The sequence below is a fragment of the Poecilia mexicana genome, unplaced genomic scaffold (genome assembly GCF_051168715.1).
Source record: "Poecilia mexicana isolate PSO_F unplaced genomic scaffold, ASM5116871v1 scaffold_12, whole genome shotgun sequence".
Classification (NCBI taxonomy): domain Eukaryota; kingdom Metazoa; phylum Chordata; class Actinopteri; order Cyprinodontiformes; family Poeciliidae; genus Poecilia; species Poecilia mexicana.
In genome coordinates this window covers 8,305,338-8,324,249 of record NW_028263381.1, presented here as the reverse complement: position 1 = coordinate 8,324,249, position 18,912 = coordinate 8,305,338, and the positions used below count along the sequence as shown (strand labels likewise).

The following is an 18,912-nucleotide window of genomic DNA, read 5'->3' as shown; positions in this document are numbered from 1 at the left end:
GGGTCACGATGGTGAGCTGGAAAATGAAGCTGAAGTATTTAGCAGCTTTCTGGCTCGAAATGCAAGACATTTTGATTGCAGCGTTCTCACACCTGGCTCTCTCTCGTACATAATTCAATTGTAGCATGCAAATTAATTATTCTCCAATAAGATGTTCGGACTGCGTTCACAAATCCGCAATGAAATCCTTCAGCACTCACAAGCTTTGAAGTGGCCGCTGCGTTTGCAGGTTGCACAGTTAAAACGTCCGTCGCCCATTTCAAAGCAGACGATATACGAGTCTTCTGCGTCGTTGCACTTCCTCTCTGCTTCACGTTTTTGGCAAGTTTAATTTGAGAGTTAATTTACTTGCACGGCTGTTACATTGAGTTGAGCTAACTCAGAGATGTGTTATGGTGCAGTGTTATGGCATCCGAGAAGCCGTAGAGGGAGTCACATCGTAAATGTCTGAAGAACAAGGGAACGTCTGAAAAAGATATTGACTGAAAATAATAAGAAAAAAAAAGCAGACAAAAACTAAATAAATACATTTTAACCAGTGCAATATTTAAAGAATAATAACCCCACAAATAATTAATCACAAATTTACTCTAATTTTTGGAAAGCGGGCTAAAAGATCTTAAAGAAGCACCTTACTGAGCACCAAGAAGAACCAAAGTAATTGACATATATCCATCTACAGCGGGTTACAAAGACAATTTAAGTCCAGACACCCCTCAGAGGCTTCTAACCCTGATTTCATTCTTAAGCTTGTGACCACAGGTGAGGATAGGAACGTAGAAGACAGTAGACCGGACCTCTTCACCACGACAGATGGTTTCATCGCCCACATCACTTCAGACGCAGCACCAATCTGCCACAGTTTGGTGGGACTTTTCATAAATTATTCTGTGGACTGGCAAGTGACACTTCTTGAGATGCTTGAATCCCATTAAGCATTGTCTGAAGTTAACAAAGCATTTCAGAAAGAGAGGATCATCTCGACATTCAGCTCGGAGGTGGTAGTATGGTGGTTTGGGCCGACTTTGCTGCTTCAGGACCTGGCTAACTTATTTTAGTTGCACTGATAAACTCTGTTCTCTATACCAGAAACGGGCAAAAAGCTTTTTTTTTTTTTTTTACCTTGAGCTGAAGTGCACTTCTTAAACACTAATTTCCAGTTAGGCACATCTGTAATTCAGTCTATAAGAGCAATCATTTTTATGTAACATGTTTTATAGATAGTTTTTCTTCTTATTAACAAAATCAGCATGGAAAATTGCTTTATTGTTTACTGTATTGCAATTTTTGTTTCATATTACAAAAATTGTATACTTGGGGTGCAGTGGTGGTGCAGGGGTTAAGCACAAACCACATCTGGAGGCCTTAGTCCTCCATGCAGCCGTCACAGGTTCAATTCCCAGCCTGATGACCTTTGCTGCATGTCTTGCCCTTTCTCTCATTACCCACTTTCCTGTTAATTCACTATCAAATAAAGGCCACAAGAGTCAATAAAACCTTTTTTTCTTATTTCTAAATTGTATACTCGTATGTTGTAAATGACTATCAGAATAAAAAGCAAATGAGGCAAACACACCTGGCATTGCGTAAGGGTGGAAACTGCTTCCCACCACTTTTCCCCTTTGACCTCTACTATGGAAACAGCCCAAGACTGACCCAGATGTTCCTGAAAACTCAGTTTGATATCTATAATGCTTGTTCATAATCACATTCTTTCTTCCTTTTTTGCATGTTTGTTTCTTTCTTTCTTGACTCCTTTAGTTCTTTCTCTTATGTCTCTTTCTTTCTTTTCTCTTTCTCCCTTTCTTTAGGACCGCCTTATCCCAAGGCAAGTGGAAAAAATGGGGTTAGAAAACATGGACTGAAGCAAAGTCCACCTGAGTGTGTTGTTTCTGGTCAGTTCGCCCAATCAACAATTCCAGTGCCTCTTATCTGTTTCACTTCCACTTTAAACATGTAAGCTTTTGTTTTTGTAGAAATGCATTTAAATTTAAATGCAGATTATTTCTCAAGATAGTAAAGTATCGTTGTCATATATTTTTGGTTCTAAATCTTGATTTTGGACACGCAGACTCATAATATGCCAGAAAATGAGCCAATATGATCGAAGTGTCAGAATTCCTCATGGAAAGTCGCAAGAGGCGAAATCACAGTTTTCCCACAAATGAAACACCAGCGCACGGCTTCCACAGAAGAGAGCAATGCACTCCAAAACTTTAACGCAGTCATTTAAAAAAAAAAAAAAAGAAGAAAAAAAAAACTTATAAAAGAAAATATAAATAACTCTTTAAACTATATAGACCATATTTTGTGGTCATTTCTTGTACAGCGTGATAAAGTAATTGAATTCAACTGTGAACTCTTCGTTTTAAATCCATATCATCCTTATTTTTCACCCCCCGGAACTATAGTTTTAAACTAACTACAGTCGTAATCTTGGATACACCTCCGTCTTCCCTCTCGGTCCTTCACACCGAGCCGGGTGCTGACCGGACCTGATGGGGGGGGGGGGGGGGGGTAAGGACAGCTGAGAACAGCGGCGGACTCGCGAAGTTGCACCGCCCCGGTTCAGGCAGCTGGACTGGAGCAGATAGACGCTGAGATAGTGATTGAAAGTGATGGTAAAAGGATTTAGCCTCGGCATTAACACAGAGGGAGGGAGAGGGAGAGAGGGGGAGGGAGATAGGAAACAGAGAGAGAGGAAGAGAGAGAGAGAGAGAGAGACAGAGGGAGGAAAAGGAGGAGGGAGGGTGATATTTTCCATAAAGCCCTTTCCACCCCCCTCCCCTCCCTCTCTTTCTGCCCTTGAGCATCCCGGGTAAACCCGAAGCTTGTAAAGTGGGAAGAGGAGGAGGAGGAGGAAAGGAGGAGGAGAGGGGGGGGGAGCTGATCGGGGCGGGCTCAAGCCTTTCTTCAAACTCAATATTTTATACTTTTGATACTCCCTGACGGTGGAATTCATTCCTCTTTTCCCGGCCGATCCCAGATCTAGGACACCGCTGAGCCATCAGTGCGCAGCCATCTACGCTGGGATAAAAGAAAGATTAAAGAAAAAAAAAAGTATCCGGCGGACTGCAAATAAGAATAATAATATATATATTTTTTAGAAAAAGCAACAAACAGCGCGCAGGGCAGATTGATATCGGGAGTACAGTGAGGAGACGGCGGCGGGGAGCGAGTACAGTGGATGATCGGAGCGGATTTATAGTGCTGACTGGCCTCAGAGAGACGCGTGTAAGAAGTAAGTGCTCTATCTGATCAAGCATTTCGCCACACGGTGCGTTTATCTTGCTGGACGGTATGTGCACGCGAAACGGAGCACTTACGGTTTTTATTTTTTATTTTTCTGTCGGGACTGGACAGACGGCCTCTTTGAGCTTTAATTTGAATCAGTTAGAAAGAAAAGGCAGGCGAGTCAAGAAACAGTTTGTGTGTGGTGTGTGTGTGTGTGAGCGGTGCTGCACTGTCGGGTTCATAACTGTGGAAACTGACACACCCCTGAATAATCGGTGCCGGGGGAAAACCGCCTGGGCTACTTGTCAAGTGAACAAAGTCTGCATGGGTCGGGACGTGCTGTGCGTGGACCGGACTTCTGTCACAAGGCGGGTGAGGGTTCGGATTACAATCCCTGAAAATGACACAGATTAGAAGCGCAATCTGTGTCTCATTTATCAATGCTTGCGGGGGAAAAAAGAAAAAAATAATAATAGAGTTGGATTAAGTTATTAATGAGGCTGTACAACTTTTGGAGTTTCCGCTTAAAGTTGTGAAATAAGAATAGCTAAGAGGGGTTCTCTAATGCACCCGATGAACCTAAAGAAAACTTAACTTTCCCCCACCTTTACCCCCCTCCCACGGAGCCGCAAAAGATATTCTCCCAACTCCGCATTTTGCACAAGCTCCAGTCAAATAATAATAATGATGACAATAATAATAATAATAATAATAATAATAATAATAATAATAATAAAAGGATGACCCAAATAGATGTTGACTGGTACTTTTTTACAGTGTAATCGTGGTTGCAACATCTGTAGCCCACTCTGCAGCACAAGAGGAATTACACGCACCGGGCAGCAGCACGTGTTTTTACGCACAAGATTAAGGAACACAGACAGGCGCTTTTTGGCGGGTTTTACTTGGCCAATATTTTTGAAACGCAATGCACCGCAGGTTAGAGAGGACAACTTCAATTTTACACTCTCAGTGGAAACAAAGAAGTAGTGTGGCAAGTAGTTATGTGGCTATGATGAATTTCGTTCATAAAAACGTTTCCAGGCTGCAAAACAAGCAATGTCGGGAATAAATAATGTAATTCTATGTTGTTTTTTTAAATTAACTTTTCCTCCTAATGTACCCACAGCGCTCCAGATCTACAAGAGGAGCCCAGGCGGTCTGAGCCCCTTCAATGGATCTAGCCGGAGACACAGGCGCTGCTGTTTTTACGCCTTCCCCTTCCGGCGCCGCTGTTCCGCTGCAGGACCCCGCTCTCTGAAACATGGATTCCCGTGAGCATCTCCCACCCAACTCCCTACAACATTATGGTAAAAGTGCACACCGAGAGTCCTCTCTGTAGCGGCATCCGCCCATCCGTTCCCGTGGAAACCAGCCGTCCCGAGCAACAAACTTCTTCACCTCTGTCTCTCTCTCTCGTTTCTCCCCCGGGGGGACGTCAGTGTTTGTCAGGCGACGCTGAGTGAAAGCTGCATATCCCACCTGTCTCCTTTCACCTGAGGGATTCCAATCAAAAGCTAAAAGAGGCGAGTCCTTTTTTAAAAATATAAAGTCGCAAGGTGGCCAAGGATGCTCAAGTTCTCCCAGTGATCACCCCTCCATGCGCTTTACCTCTCCTCTGAGCCGTGTGGCCCCCTCACCCTGTGCCGGACCCTGCTCCATACGCCACTCCCCAGGCCTGCCATGCTCCTCCGGGCTGCGTTGTTGCTGGCGCTGCTGCTGCTGCTGCTGCACTGTTTGGCCTCCGCCGTCGGCCAGTACAACATGTGCAAGTCCCTGGTGAGCACGGACGAGGGCTCGGTGTGGGAACATTACGCATGCCAGCCCAGTCCCGCGTCCATGAAGGACTACATGCGGATCAAGGTGGATCCTCCTGGAATCACGTGTGGAAATCCACCCGAGAGGTTCTGCACTCTGGTAGGTTGAGTCGTGCACCTGTGATTTTATCATTTGTTTCCTCAGTGTATCAATAAGTAAAGAGTGCCCTCAGACGTGCCAAACTTTGTGGTTAGTGACAGACTGTGACGTTTTAGAGCTGGGAAACTTTTATTCAAGGTTGTGCCAGACAGGATTGAGACAATGTGAAGCTTGAGGGTGACACAAAGGATGAAAAGCAAGAAGTCAGAGCAAGACTGACACTTAAGCGTTTGACCTTGAAAAGACATTGACGTTTTTGCAACCTAACATGAACTTTATGAGCTAGAGTCAAACTCACATTTAGACTCATAGAAAGAGCCCCAAAGTCTTCCGGATCAAATGCAGACATCAGGACCTTTCACTTCCAAGGACACTACAGGATGAGCTGAGGGGGGAAAAAAAAGAAAACTCGTTAAAATGTCTGCTAAAGCCTGCAGGCCAGTCCTGGCTAATGAAGGTATAATAGTTTGAAATAAAGGTAATAAAATCTCAATCATAAGGCTGCAATTAGGTTTCTCTTCCTTTCGGTGCTCAATGAGAAGTTTTCTATCTGAGCTTTGACTCACGTCTTGACTCATTGTGTGTGAGAGACGAGATTTTTTTTTTTTTTTTCCTCAACAATCGACCCGCTGTCACTGAACGTCCACTCACTGGCGATGACCGCCGCAGAAGGCGCCAGACTTGTCTCCACGGCCGTGACTCAAAATCTCACAAACAGTGTTAGAACCGGTGTGTAGGACTGTCTATATCATGTTATATAATAATGCAATTCTGTTAACCATCTATTTCTTTTTTTTTTTTTTTTCTAAGTTAGAAGATATTTGCTACTTTGGGAGAATTTGCACCTCCTTCTGGCACAGGCTGATAATTAACATGTGAAGTGGTTTAAACAGGATAACGCGGTACCTCGGATACCTAACGGTTAATGACTTGTTTTAGCAGCGGAAGCCGCCGTTGTTTTTGAGTGAAACCTCTCCGCTGAAGAGATTAGATGGACCTGAGTGAGGCAAGAGGTGAAGTGATGCCTGCTGCCATAACGTATTGACGTCTGCCCCCTAATGGCCCAGGCCTGGAAACTTCCATAACTATGTTTCTGAGTGAGCGATGATGAAATATTGATGCAGTCCTTAATGGGCTTCCTTACAAGGGGTTGGCTGGCGACGCTTCAATCCCAAGGATCCTGAGTGTGCTGCACAGCTGATGAGACAGAAAGAAAGAAGGGTGATGGAGGGCGGGACAGGAAGGAGTCTGGGCTTAGTCAGCACTTTCTTGTGGGATGGGATGAGAGCTGTACGGCGGAAAGTTCTGGTTCCCGTAAGGTCATTTGTGGTTGTGGGGATTGAAACGGGTCCCAGACTGCTCTGATTAGGGGGGTTTTAGAGAGTAACGTTTACGTGAGAAATGAGAGACGTCAGCTTAATATTCCAAAATGCACTGACTACTTTTCTCAGAGAGGCTATTTTTTTCTGAAGCGTATAACCGTCCACTGAGCATGTGAGGCTTCTTTTGCCTCAAGTCTTCTGCAGCGTGACAAGTGTTCGTTCCCTGACTGCTTCCATTAGAGACACCAAATTGGCATTGGCGATCATTTATTAATATGCACTAGGCGTGGACGATTATCAATAACGACATGCTGAATATTCGAAAAGCTTTAAAACTCCTAACTTTTCCTATCACGCTATTGCTACTGATTGTAGACATTTCATTTCAGTGCCACTGAAAAGTGTCGGAGTGACCAGCGTCACTGTCACCTGTGCAGGGCACAGAATAATGCAGCAAGCCCCCTTCCCCCACCTGTTGCTAGGCACTGCTGGTTGAAAGAAGACTACTAGACTTTTAATTTGGTCACAGAAAAGAATGAATGAATTCAAATGTGGAATATTTCTGAACGTGGCAAACAGGGACAATCATTTTAAAACTATGGCAGAGTGTTTATTCTCCTTTTGTGTTCTGTAAAAAATTAACATTTACACCAAACTCTACATTATATTATAATAAATGTAACACTTAGTATGTTCGGTTTTTTCTTTTTTTTGCAACCTTTGGAAGCACTGATAGCATTGTGTATTAGAATTTCATCAAATTATGATTTTAGTGCTTGAACTAAAACATGCTCCATCGTGCAGTTCTCTGGCTATGTTACTGCACACTGCTGGTCAGCTTGCTGAGCAAGAGTTCTACACTTTTACACTAGTAATAGAGACAACATTCCCACCCTTGTGATATTTGTGCCACTCAACAAGGAGCAGAAAAGGAGAATGGTATTATTTTCTGTCATTGTGAGAGGTTCTGTTTAGTCCATTTAACAGAATATGCTTACAATAACTATTCACTTCCTGTTTTAACCCTTGTATGTCGAAATGGGATCCAACCGACCCCACACACCTAAAGCTTGTATCATTTTCCATAGTCCTCTACGTTTACCTCAGTCCTCGCACGCACAAGGGTTAAATTAAAACAAAAAAATTACATTTTTACTTTGCTGTTTCGTAGAAGAACTTCAAAACTGTGGCATTTGCTTTAGAGAAGCGTCTTTTTTCCCCTCCTTTTTGCCATGCATAGTTTTAGCAGCTACACAGAAAAGTCAGTATCATATCTAATTGGTTTACGTTTTCAGTCACTCATTCAGCAATGCCACAAATCAAGAGTAAAATTCTTCTCACTTGGGAATGTATATATTTATATATATATATATATATATATATATATATATATATATATATATATATATAAAGTCTTCATATCTCAACGTGCCGAGTCGTTCATCTATAAAAAGACTTGAGATAAGCTGCGGAAGATGCAAAGTACTTTTTCCCCTCCGTCTCTCACCCTACAGAACGAGTGTTACTACACACTCTGGGAGAATTCACTTTTTTTTTTAAAGCATAGTGGTTTCCATTGCTTTACAGTAAGTTTTGCTTCTTCCTTCTCTATAGGGATCTATTTTTTTCCCCCTACTCCATTCATCTAACTCGTTTCTTGGGAATGCGGTATCGTGTCTGCACAGCCAACGCGGCCAGCATCATGTTGGCTTCTTTCAGCGTGACACGCTTCCAGCACTTTGAAAAAGATGCTACTGTCACCAGTGCTGCATGAGGAGCTTCAGTAGTTTTTTTTTTCTGTGTGTGTGTGTGTGTAGTTTCATTGTATAATCTACTATAGGGCTTGTAGGGAGTGATGGAGCAAAGATATGCAAGGCAAGAATGCTGCAGATAGGCAGCTAATGATGAGAAAGAGGTGGGCCAGATCAAAGCTGAAGCATAAAGACGAAACCCTTCTACTGTCCCGCAGAGGCACTCACAGCGCCTGTCTCAAAAATGCTGCATTTAGAAGGGTTTGGCTTTTGTTTGTTGCTGTGTTTTCTTTTTTGGAGGGGGTGGGTGGGGGTGTTTGAAACCAAACCTTCAATCAGCCATCTCCCTTGGGTGGAGAACAGAGAGCAGTCGAATGCTAATGGGAATGTGCATGTGTGTCGGAATGTGGCGTTAACAGGGACCGGTCGGGGTTTGAGAAACATGTGGACGAGTTGGCTGAGAGTGTGTGTTAGCATGTCTAAGGAAGACACAAAAACAACAACAAAAAAAGCACACACACACATATACACATGTACACCTTGCTGTTCCACAACACATTTGCCCATTTTAGAAGCTAGAAATCAGCCAGCTCTAAAAATAGACATGAGAGGAGAGAGGAGCCGCGCAGCAGCGGAAGGGGAGCATGCAGGAAGGGGAGAAAGATGGCAGCTGGTAGTGTGGATCAGTGCATCTCAGACTGGGCCTGTGGCCATAATTCAGGCTCACTGCCTGGTGTAGCCTTGCCAGACCCGGATGGCCTGCCCTGCCCAGCAGTGGACCATCAAGGCCACACGAGAGGAAGGGCTGGGGAGGGGGCATCTAAATCCAGCAGAGGGCCAAATCTCGATGAACCTCCTTGGTGTAAACGATGGTCCAGGTGGCAGGTGTCCTGATAAAACTCGGCTGGGGGTGAACTCGGGTGCAGCAGGAGCTGGTCTCACGCTGCAAGGCATACAGTAATTGGCGAAGGGAACAGATAGTCGAGGAGAGCAGGCAGCGAGAGCGAACGTACAAACAACGGACATGGGGGAGGGTGCAGTGATGTAATGGTGTGGCTCGCTTTCCCATTAGGACACAGTTGAAAGTGATCCGAGAGCGTTTAGATGTGTTGGCAGAACGGGAGGATAGTTTTAAGTGAGATTTATCCTTCACTGAGGTGGTTCTAAGAGGGATTGGCTGCAGGCGCTTAAACAGCCTGAGGTGGACTTAGTAAACCACCTTATCAACCAACCAGGATCTCTGGACAGATACCTGTTTGAAGAGGAGGAAACATATGTAGGAGCTACGAAACAATCTGAGCATGATTACAAGTGTGAGGGATTTGGTGACGCAGACTGTCAACGCAAAGCTTTTTTTTTTTTTGAGCAGGCTGACATATTTCTGCTCCAGATGTCTTCATAGCTGTAGATACTTAGCAAATAAATGCAAGATTTCTTTTAAAAATAATTGCTTGGAAACCCCCCAGCCCCTCCCCCCAAAAAAACCTTTGTTGCAACTTTTTGATTTGAAGTGTTAAAAAGCCTCTGAAGGCTCTCATTCTTTGTTCTACTTGAGATTTCTTTTATTCCAAAAGTTTTTGCATTAGGTGGTTTAAAAAGAACATTAAACAAAGGAAAACGAGATGCCTTTAGCTTTATGAAAGCATTTGAATATACATATTTCTCAGAAACGTCCTTGTTTTGTTTTATGTTTGGTTTTAGTTTGCATGGCTCCATATCAGGAACTTCAGAACTAGGTTTAGACTTTTAAGCTCAACAGGAGAGTATTTAAGATTAATTCTGATAATTGAGAACTTTTTTTGTCTTTCTGTGTTCACTAAAGAACTTCAGCTCAATTATTTTAAAACAGTCATGTAATAAGTGTGTTTGAATAATTTAGAAACTGCTTTACTAAAGAAAGAAATGTTTCCTGGATAACAAGTGACTGTTAAGTGAATAGTTGGAGTTTTCCAAACTCTAATTATTTTTAGCCAAATTACCTTCTTTTTACATTTATTTTTTTATATATTGCATGATATGGCTTATACATAACATTTTACATCTTCATTTGGATTTAAAGCTTTTAAATGCTGAAAGATTTGCTTATTGGTATGTTTTATGTCATAAAACATATGTTTTATACTTCATAATAAGAAAAAATGAAAGTATCTGAAAGCTATATTAAAATAAAAACAAAAACTAGTCTTAAACTTCTAGAGATGCATCACAGGTCCACAAAGGGTGGCAACACGAGAGTCCTCAACCTGCCCTAAAAAGATATGATTATATGATTACAGGACTCAAAATTATTATTAAAGTGTAAAGATTAGGAACGCCAGTCGGGGGGGAGGGGGGGGGGTGGAAATGTCAGAGGTTCAAAGTAGCAAAGAAATGAGGTGCAACTCTCTAGGTGAAGCAATGACAAACTTGAGGCTGTATGAGGTACTTTAATTAAACCTGGTGTCAGTTCAGTGACATCCTGTATAGCTGCTGTGCTTTACCAAGAGGAACAGTGTCTCCTAATAAAAACCTGTTATACTTTAAGTTTGTTGCACTTCCAAAATCGAACAATAAAGAAATAACTTAATATTCTGTTACACAATCCATATCTCAGTTGATTTGAAGCCCTAAAATCCCCTTTTCTTGCTCTTGCTTTGTGGTTGGCTTTAGATTGAAAAACATCAATAAAATATAGCAGCTTTTCCCCGAATTCAGCTCTTAAGTGCTTACTGAGAAAACAGCAACTGTGCTGAAAATGTGGTTCTCCCAGTGAAGTGCATCTGCTGTAGTCTAAGTTAAGTTTTTTTTTTAAATAACATGTCTAGGTCCAACTGTGGGGACTTTAGCAAGATGAGCTCAGCTGCTGCTGCTTTGGAGCAGCATGATGTCTCTGCTCTGTCCTTCTCTCCTCTCCCTCCTCCTCCAGTCACACATGCCTACAGTAAACATTTCTTTTTTTCTTCTTCTTCTTTTTTTCCTTGCACACACACGCACGCACACACACACACACGCACACACACACACGCAGACATAAACAACACCTGCCCACGCAAACGCACACCTAAGATACATTTACACGCGCCGAGAGCTGTTTGGTGCTGGGGAAGGCATTTCACAAGAAACCAATAAACAGCGTTTCAGGTAATTAAAGCAAAAAACATAAAAAAAAAAAAAATAGATAAATCCTAGGACATTATATGGTGTTTTATTCATAAATATACCAGCAGCAGCATGCAAGAGTTTGGATAAATCGAGTTAAAATGGTTTCTTTTAAATATAGCTAAATAAGTCAAAGGTGACTGTGTTGTTAAAATGGAGTTAGAGATAAAGTGTTTATTTCATTTTTATGCTAAAGTACTTATTTTATAGATGAAATAGAACAGGAAACTGGAAGCATATACCTTTGAGCACTCTGCCTGGTTAAGTCTTACCGTCAAAGGATTTAGCACCTATTTGCAGCACTATGATTACTTTTCCCCCTTGGCATTTTAGTTTTTATTTGAGCGATTTTCACCAGAACTGTTGCCAGTTCCTCGAAACTCTGGAAGCTTTGTCCAGCTCAGAAATCGCAGCTATTTCACGGAAGTCTGTGAGGTCTTCATTTGTGAAAAGGCATAAAACGAATTAAACTTTGATAGGGATAGTAAATGCTTATAGCTGCAAATGAAAACGGAGAACACTTTGTTACTTCTTTTTTTTAAACCTACTAAATTATGTCTTTGAGTATTTATTGCTTTGGTTCTGACTAAACTGCGATGAACCGCTGAAGATGCGTCTTATTAATCTGTTCCTCCTTCACACTTGTGCAGAACTTTTCACCTCAGCCATCTGCGACTCCTTTTTTTTCTTATTTTCTCTTCCTGAATTCAAATCAAATTTTATTTTTTGAGAGAATTGTTGCTCTTTAAGCAATCGTAGGACAAAATATTGAATGGAATAAAAAAAAGAAAAAAAAAGAAGAAAGAAATCCAACACAGACATGCAACTCAGGGTTTGCAGCTGCTTAGAGGAAATTTTATTTATTTTATTTATGATTGTCTGAACAAGTTATGAGTTACTGTGAAGCTCTGAAGCAGAGGCGATCCCAGTCTTCTTGAATTACATGTACATCTATTTGAAAAACATAAATTAGTAGGTGTTGGAGAATCTCTAAGACCAAAAACCAAAATTGCCCACTTCTGCTTACCAGCCACTTTCCTAAACTTCACATTTGTTTCATTTCAGTCCTTAAAAGATAAAGAACATGTGCAGTCACACACTTAAGTTACTTGAAGGGACTGTTTTTTTTATTAGGGATACCCAAATGTTTGTATTCCCCTCTATGCATGTGCAGATTTGTCAGGCAATACTCAGACGGAGAGAAACCGCCATCACTCTCCTCGAAAGAGAACTTCCAGCGTGACGGAAAGATGTCATAAGTGAAAAGCAATATCCCTTTCTCATCCCTTCTGTGGCCTTTTTAATGGGAAGGTCGTTCTGTTTGATGTTTCCTCAAAACATAATAAATTGTGTTGTGTGTGTGCCTGCCTTTATTCCCCTCGCCACCAATATAAGATAGAAACTTCTGAAAGTGGAAGGAGAAGAGAGAGCAGGAGAGCACAGCGGCAGAGATGAACAGGAAGGGAAATGAGAAGCAGGTAAAGAACATATAAATACATATTGTCAGAGTGTTTTGCCTGGGGGGAAAAAAAAAATTCTGTTTTACATTTTTTAAAAAGTAATTAAGAGCAATATGTCATAGTGACAACGTTCCTCTTGTAAGGTGATATTTAGGAAGCAGGAGAGCATTGTGTTTTTTCACACTCACCAGGACGCCGTGTGGTAGAAAACAAATATTGTGGACATTACACCAACGATGTTACACCGTCCTTATGCTACAGAACTGGTGATGGTATTTGACTTTACAATAACATGAATATCGCAGGAGCCCAGCTCAACTTGGGTTAAAATCTGTGCTGGAAAGGTGTGTCTTTCAAAACGATTTAAAAGTTGGGTGAGTCAGGGCAACTTTGATGTCCTTGATGAACATAGAGGCAGAGCTACAATGGAATGATTTGGATAAAGAAGGACATTCAACTGTGCATGGACAAAAATGAAAAATTTTAATTGTTGTGAAAGGTGACTGCCAAAAAAAAAAAAAGAAGAAAGGTGATTCACTTATTCAAAAAGTCAGTTTAAATACTTTCAAAACTATTTGCTTTTCACTTCACAGCTGTACTGACATTGACATTTTCTGTTTGCATTGTGACAAGAGTGAAAAAATTTGGAGGGGTTTCGAACACTATTCCTTATTGTCTTGGTTCTCATTGTCGTCCCTCAAGTCAAAACAAGGAATCCACTCGTCACTGGGGCATAATGGCAGCTGTTGTGGTGGAAGCAAGAGCCCAGTGAGGATAATTGCTGGAGGGGCTTAGCGACATGGGCCACCTGCTGCAGCATTAGGCCTGGATCACACAGAGACAGAGCGTGTTTGCGGGAGTTTGTGACTATACTGGCGCAGGAGCAGGGACAAAGCAGCGGCAGGCGGCAGAGGGGGATAAGGAGGACAAGGTGCACAAAAGGGCTTAGACATAACCTCGCGTAAAGCTCTTGTGGGGGATGAAAATCTTCCCGCCTCTATTATTGTACAGTGCATATCACCTCTACTGTAGCTAATCCCGACGGGCTCTGTAAGGTCAGAGCAAACTGACGAGCCGCTGGTTGACACATGGGCTCCAACACAAAGTGTAAGAAAGATTGCGCGAACTCTTATTTGTATCGCTGCTCGCGCGGCTTCGCTCCCGTGCGGCGGATTCCTCTGTGAGAGCGCGAGCGCTAACCTGGAAGGAGTTCGCTGTGTATCTGGGACAGGATGGCAGGGCGGTCAATTTCAATAGGATTTGTGGGGTCAAGGGTCATCTCCAGAACAACAGCGTTCTAATCTTCGCTTCCAAGCGTGTAAACAATTGTCTGGAGCGGGGTCGGGAGGCGCGCTAACAGGCGCAGCTGGACCTCCGACGGGGCAGCTAGTCGCGCTCCCAACATCCGCAGCAGCCCTCCTCTTCTGACTCTAATTACCTTGTCTGTTTGCAGTTGTTTACGTGCATGGTAGATTATCATCCTAAGTGTGTTTGTGCTGACAGTGATCTCTATCGGAGTCGCTGCAATGGGGGTAATTGGGTTATCGGGTAGTAAACAATGCTGCGACGTGGCTTCGGTGTGAAGCGAGATGTATCATCTGCAGTTTGCGGCGTGTAGATAGTGTCGCTTCACAGCTGTGTGTCTTCACATGCATTATGAGCCCAGCTTTCCTCAGCACCACCTCAGCGTTTGCTTTTGTTCAGAGTTTTCCCGCTCTGCGTTGTCACCACAAATCAGATGATTTATAACGTTAGCCTCACAGGATTCCAACTCCCCCCCCCCCCTTTTTTTGGCGGTATTACTCCGTAAGAGTGGCTTTGAGTGACTGCTCACTTTCCCGCCAGAGCAGCACCAACAGACGCTGCCCCTCACCGGCTCCGGATGTGAAAAAGTGAACGTCTGCAAAGAAGCGGTGACACATGATCTACGCTCGCACGGTACATCAATATAACGCCGTATTGCTTTCACGTTACAGCTTACATCATAAAGAAGAAACTGCTGTTTCATGTGATACTCCACCTAGATCTTTTGAAAATTGACCGCTCATCCTCCGCGCGGAACTGAAAGGAGGCAATAAAAAAGTTGAAATTCACAATAGTTGCAAAAAAATAAAATAAAATAAAAAAATCACCCCAAAAGTTTCCACTTTTGGGGTCCATGCTGTGATTAACAACAGCATGGACTTGTGGTGGTTGGTGCTTTTTCCTACGCTGAGGTTGCATATTTTCACACAGTCCAAAAAAATTTGACTGGCTTTTTCCACTTTGTTGTCTTAAATGTGCAACATAACTACTTATGCTAGGTGGCGCAGTTGGTAGAGCTGTTGCCTTGCAGCAAGAAGGTTCTGGGTTCGATTCCCAGCCCTGGTCTTTCTGCATGGAGTTTGCATGTTCTCCCTGTGCATGGGTGGGTTTTCTCCAGGTACTCCGGTTTCCTCCCACAGTCCAAAAACATGTCAGGCTAATTGGCCTCTCCAAATTGCCCCTAGGTGTGAGTGTGGGTATGCATGGTTGTTTGTCTCTGTGTTGCCCTGCGACAGACTGGCGACCTGTCCAGGGTGACCCCGCCTCTCGCCTGGAATATTAGCTGGAGAGGCACCAGCAGCCCTCCTGACCCCACCAAGGGACAAGGGTGTAAAGAAAATGGATGGAACTACTTATGCTGCAAGACAATACATTTCTACGTGTTTCATAAAATTGCACTTCCTTCAAACATCAGGCAACATACCGGGGAAAATAACCCATAAATTGTGTTAAAGGTATGTCCGCAACAAGGGCATACATTATCTATGTTTTTAGTTTCCATTTGCCGCACATTGAATATCATCGTGATTAACAAAAACCAAGGCTTGAAAACACCGGTATTTGTTTTGTTAAAATTGTAGAATGTGCTACAAAACATTGCACTCTTTGTGTTCGTATTCAGTCAGCTGGCTGCTCCCATCAGTTTACGTGATTTCTATAAAAACAATGTAAAAGCCTGTGTCTCGGTGTATGGAGGGAAGCAAGAAGCTCACTTTTCCTTGGCAGCTGCCATGAACAGCCTTCTGAACTTCCTCCTCAAGCTTAAGAGATCACTCCATAATTAGGGAGTCATAATAAATCTACGATTCTTTTAACTCTAAATCAAAAACAAAATAGTTCAGTCTTAACTGCACAGCTGTCTAGCTGCCATTGTGTCTTCACTTGTCTCAAAGCTGATATTTATTTGAATATTTGCAGGATAATTTTGTCACTTTCTCCAGCTTGTCACTTTTTTTGTGTGTTTTTGTTTTGATATACTGTGGCTAAGTCTGTGTATTTAATTGTTTATTTAAATGTTTATTTGGACATCTTTTCCCCCAGCCTAGTTATCCTTACTTTATAAAAACGGCTTTTTCAAGGTGGGCTGTGGCGTTTTTATACATTGGAATTAGATGCAATCATAATTTTTAGACAACAAAAAGTGGAGAAAGAGGAGGGAAAGGAAATTTTCTTTGCAAACTACTGTTATTGATCAATGTAATAAAATTAAGAATGGCCATTCTGGACCTAAACAAAACATGTGGAAACATAGAAACACCTAAACTTATTCATTTAAATTTAGATGTAAGAAGCTCTAAGTTAAGAGAATTTAAAGTTCAGAAATGTTAATATCAATACTCATTCATTTCATATGAATGACTCAGTTCCTATGCGAACTGACTCATTCAACAGACAACACGACTTTAATAAATAGGGGAGAAAATAATAACCCTTATCAAAGTAATTAGTGCTTCCTGGGGGCATACAACGAGCCGTCTGTATGTAATACAAACCAAACAGAACCCGAGCTGAATTTAGCAAATTAAGCATCAAGAGATATGAGCGCAGATCTCTGGGAATTCTTTGTGCAAATATTTTGACTCCTGGTTGTCAGAAAACTGGCAGATTACAGTCAGCTATGTGAACGCTGGAGCTAATCTGAGCCGTTGTGAGTCTTTCAGTCACAACCCCCTGTTACGCGAGTGTGCAACGTGTCACACTTCAATAATAAGACAGAGCTGTTTTCGAAAATAATTCATTCGGTGATTATATTTGCGACCGCAGTGGTTAGATTACCATTTCGTAATAGCGTCCTAGCATTGCAACAGACTCCATGCATTTTTTGGGCTATGCAATTATGAGTAAGTGGGTGATGAAATTGTTTTCCAGGTCGCACAAGAAGATCTCCAATCAGAGTAAAAGACATTTCTTGCAGCGGGTGGAAAGAGGCTTGCGGGGCTCTTTGAATAATCCTGTTGACTTTTACTTGTGTGGCAGGGCAGCAGTTTCAAAGTCTTGGCATCGGTGGAAGTGGAGGATCAATCCTCTAGAGTTAAAGTGCAGCAGCACTCTGCTGCCCATGCAGAGACGGTGATGATGCACGATCCCCCTGACCTTCACACTTTGTGTTGTGTTGTTTTGCAAGTTTACTTTTCAGACCTCCCAAGTGTCTTGGCAGGGTCTGCCTTACTAAGACTTTTGTTTTTGTTTTGGTGGAAAAAATGGGTTAGTTTATATTCTATTTTTGGACACTGTTGGAGCAAGTTCATAAATCTAGTTACATGGTAACATGGGCTTGGAGGAGAGAGTTGTGCCTAAAACATACCAAAGCATTTTGTACTTCAACTGAAACTTATTTTAGTTGTTTTTTTTTGTCATATGGGTGACCAGCTGAGTGCATAATGAGTCATTGCTTCCTGAAAACATCCTAAACTGCACTTCTTGTCAATAGCTTAATCAAATTAGAGTCAGCAGGTTCTGGTTATTTACTGACCTTTCTGATTTGTCTGCATCTCTTTTGTAGGAGAACCCATATTTGTGCAGCGATGAGTGTGATGCCTCCAACCCAGACTTGGCTCACCCTCCTCAGCTGATGCAGGACCGTGAACGCAACGGCCTCATCACCTACTGGCAGACGGTGACCTGGGGTCGACATCCAGAGCCCCTACTCGCCAACATCACCATGTCTTGGAACAAGAGTCTGGAGCTCACAGACGACATCCAGATCACGTTTGAATATGGCCGTCCCACAATCATGGTCCTGGATAAGTCCATGGACCATGGGCGCTCCTGGCAACCCTTCCAGTTCTACGCCGACGACTGCCAAGACGCCTTCAACATGCAGCCCAAACGAGTGCGTGACCTCTCACCCACAAACCTGACACGGGTCATTTGCACTGAGCAGTACTCACGCTGGGTCGGCTCCAAGAACGATAAGAACGTGAAGTTCGAGGTGAGGGAGCGCTTTGCTCTGTTTGCAGGCCCCCGTCTGCAGAACATGGACAACCTGTATACCCGCATGGAAAGTATGAAGGGACTGAGGGACTTCTTTACCTTCACCAACCTGAGGATGAGGCTACTACGGCCTGCGCTCGGAGGCACCTACGTCCAGAGAGACAACCTGCTCAAGTACTTCTACGCAATCTCCAACATTGAGGTTCCTGCCAGGTGAGGAGTAAATGTTTTCTTGCTTGTTGCACCTTTACCGTCACAGATTTACACGTTTCATCAAGCACAGACGTATTATGTATCAAAAACCGGCAAAAATGTTTTAGATATTTAAAAAGAAATACATTAAGCGAGGAAGAAGGTGGGGATGTCGCCGGTCATTTTGCCGTTTCGTACTTTTGCAGTTTGGTCATAATAAGGCATGAAATAAATGACTGGGTAAAGCGATTTCTTTTGTGTAAAAAAAGTGTTTCTATTTGCTGCAACTAGATGAACTGATGATCTGTGTGAAGATCAATGACAGCAGCCTGGTTGTCAATAAGATGTCCTTAACCCGTCCATGGTGTTAAGACGGGGCAATTTAGAGCCTACGTGGTTTTTTACTCAGTGCGCGGTCCGGCAATGTCGCACTGACTCCGTGTGCGCTTTTGCAAGATTCTTTTTGGGTGATTTCGGAAAGTGCTGGTTGACAGGACACCCCTCTCTCCCCACTTCCCCGCTGTCCTATCATGACATTGCCGCACTCCTCCTGAGCGGCCTGCTAGGACCGCAGGAGGGTCGATCTTAAAATTACCTTTGAGATGGACAGCTTGCATGGATGTGTTGTTGGTTTACTCCTAAAAAAACTCTTCAGATATA

General features: G+C 42.8%; 1 protein-coding gene across 1 annotated transcript in view; it reads left to right on the top strand.

Annotated features, from left to right (window-relative positions):
- Window positions 1-2,542: 2,542 nt before the first annotated feature.
- The window catches only part of ntng2b (netrin g2b), an 82,727-nt gene continuing 66,357 nt past the window's right edge, over window positions 2,543-18,912 (top strand). The window contains exons 1-3 of the mRNA XM_088011341.1: window positions 2,543-3,241; window positions 4,364-5,151; window positions 17,630-18,273. Coding sequence (XP_087867467.1) covers window positions 4,918-5,151; window positions 17,630-18,273 — 878 coding nt within the window. The 5' untranslated portion in view covers window positions 2,543-3,241; window positions 4,364-4,917. The remainder of the gene's footprint in view (window positions 3,242-4,363; window positions 5,152-17,629; window positions 18,274-18,912) is intronic.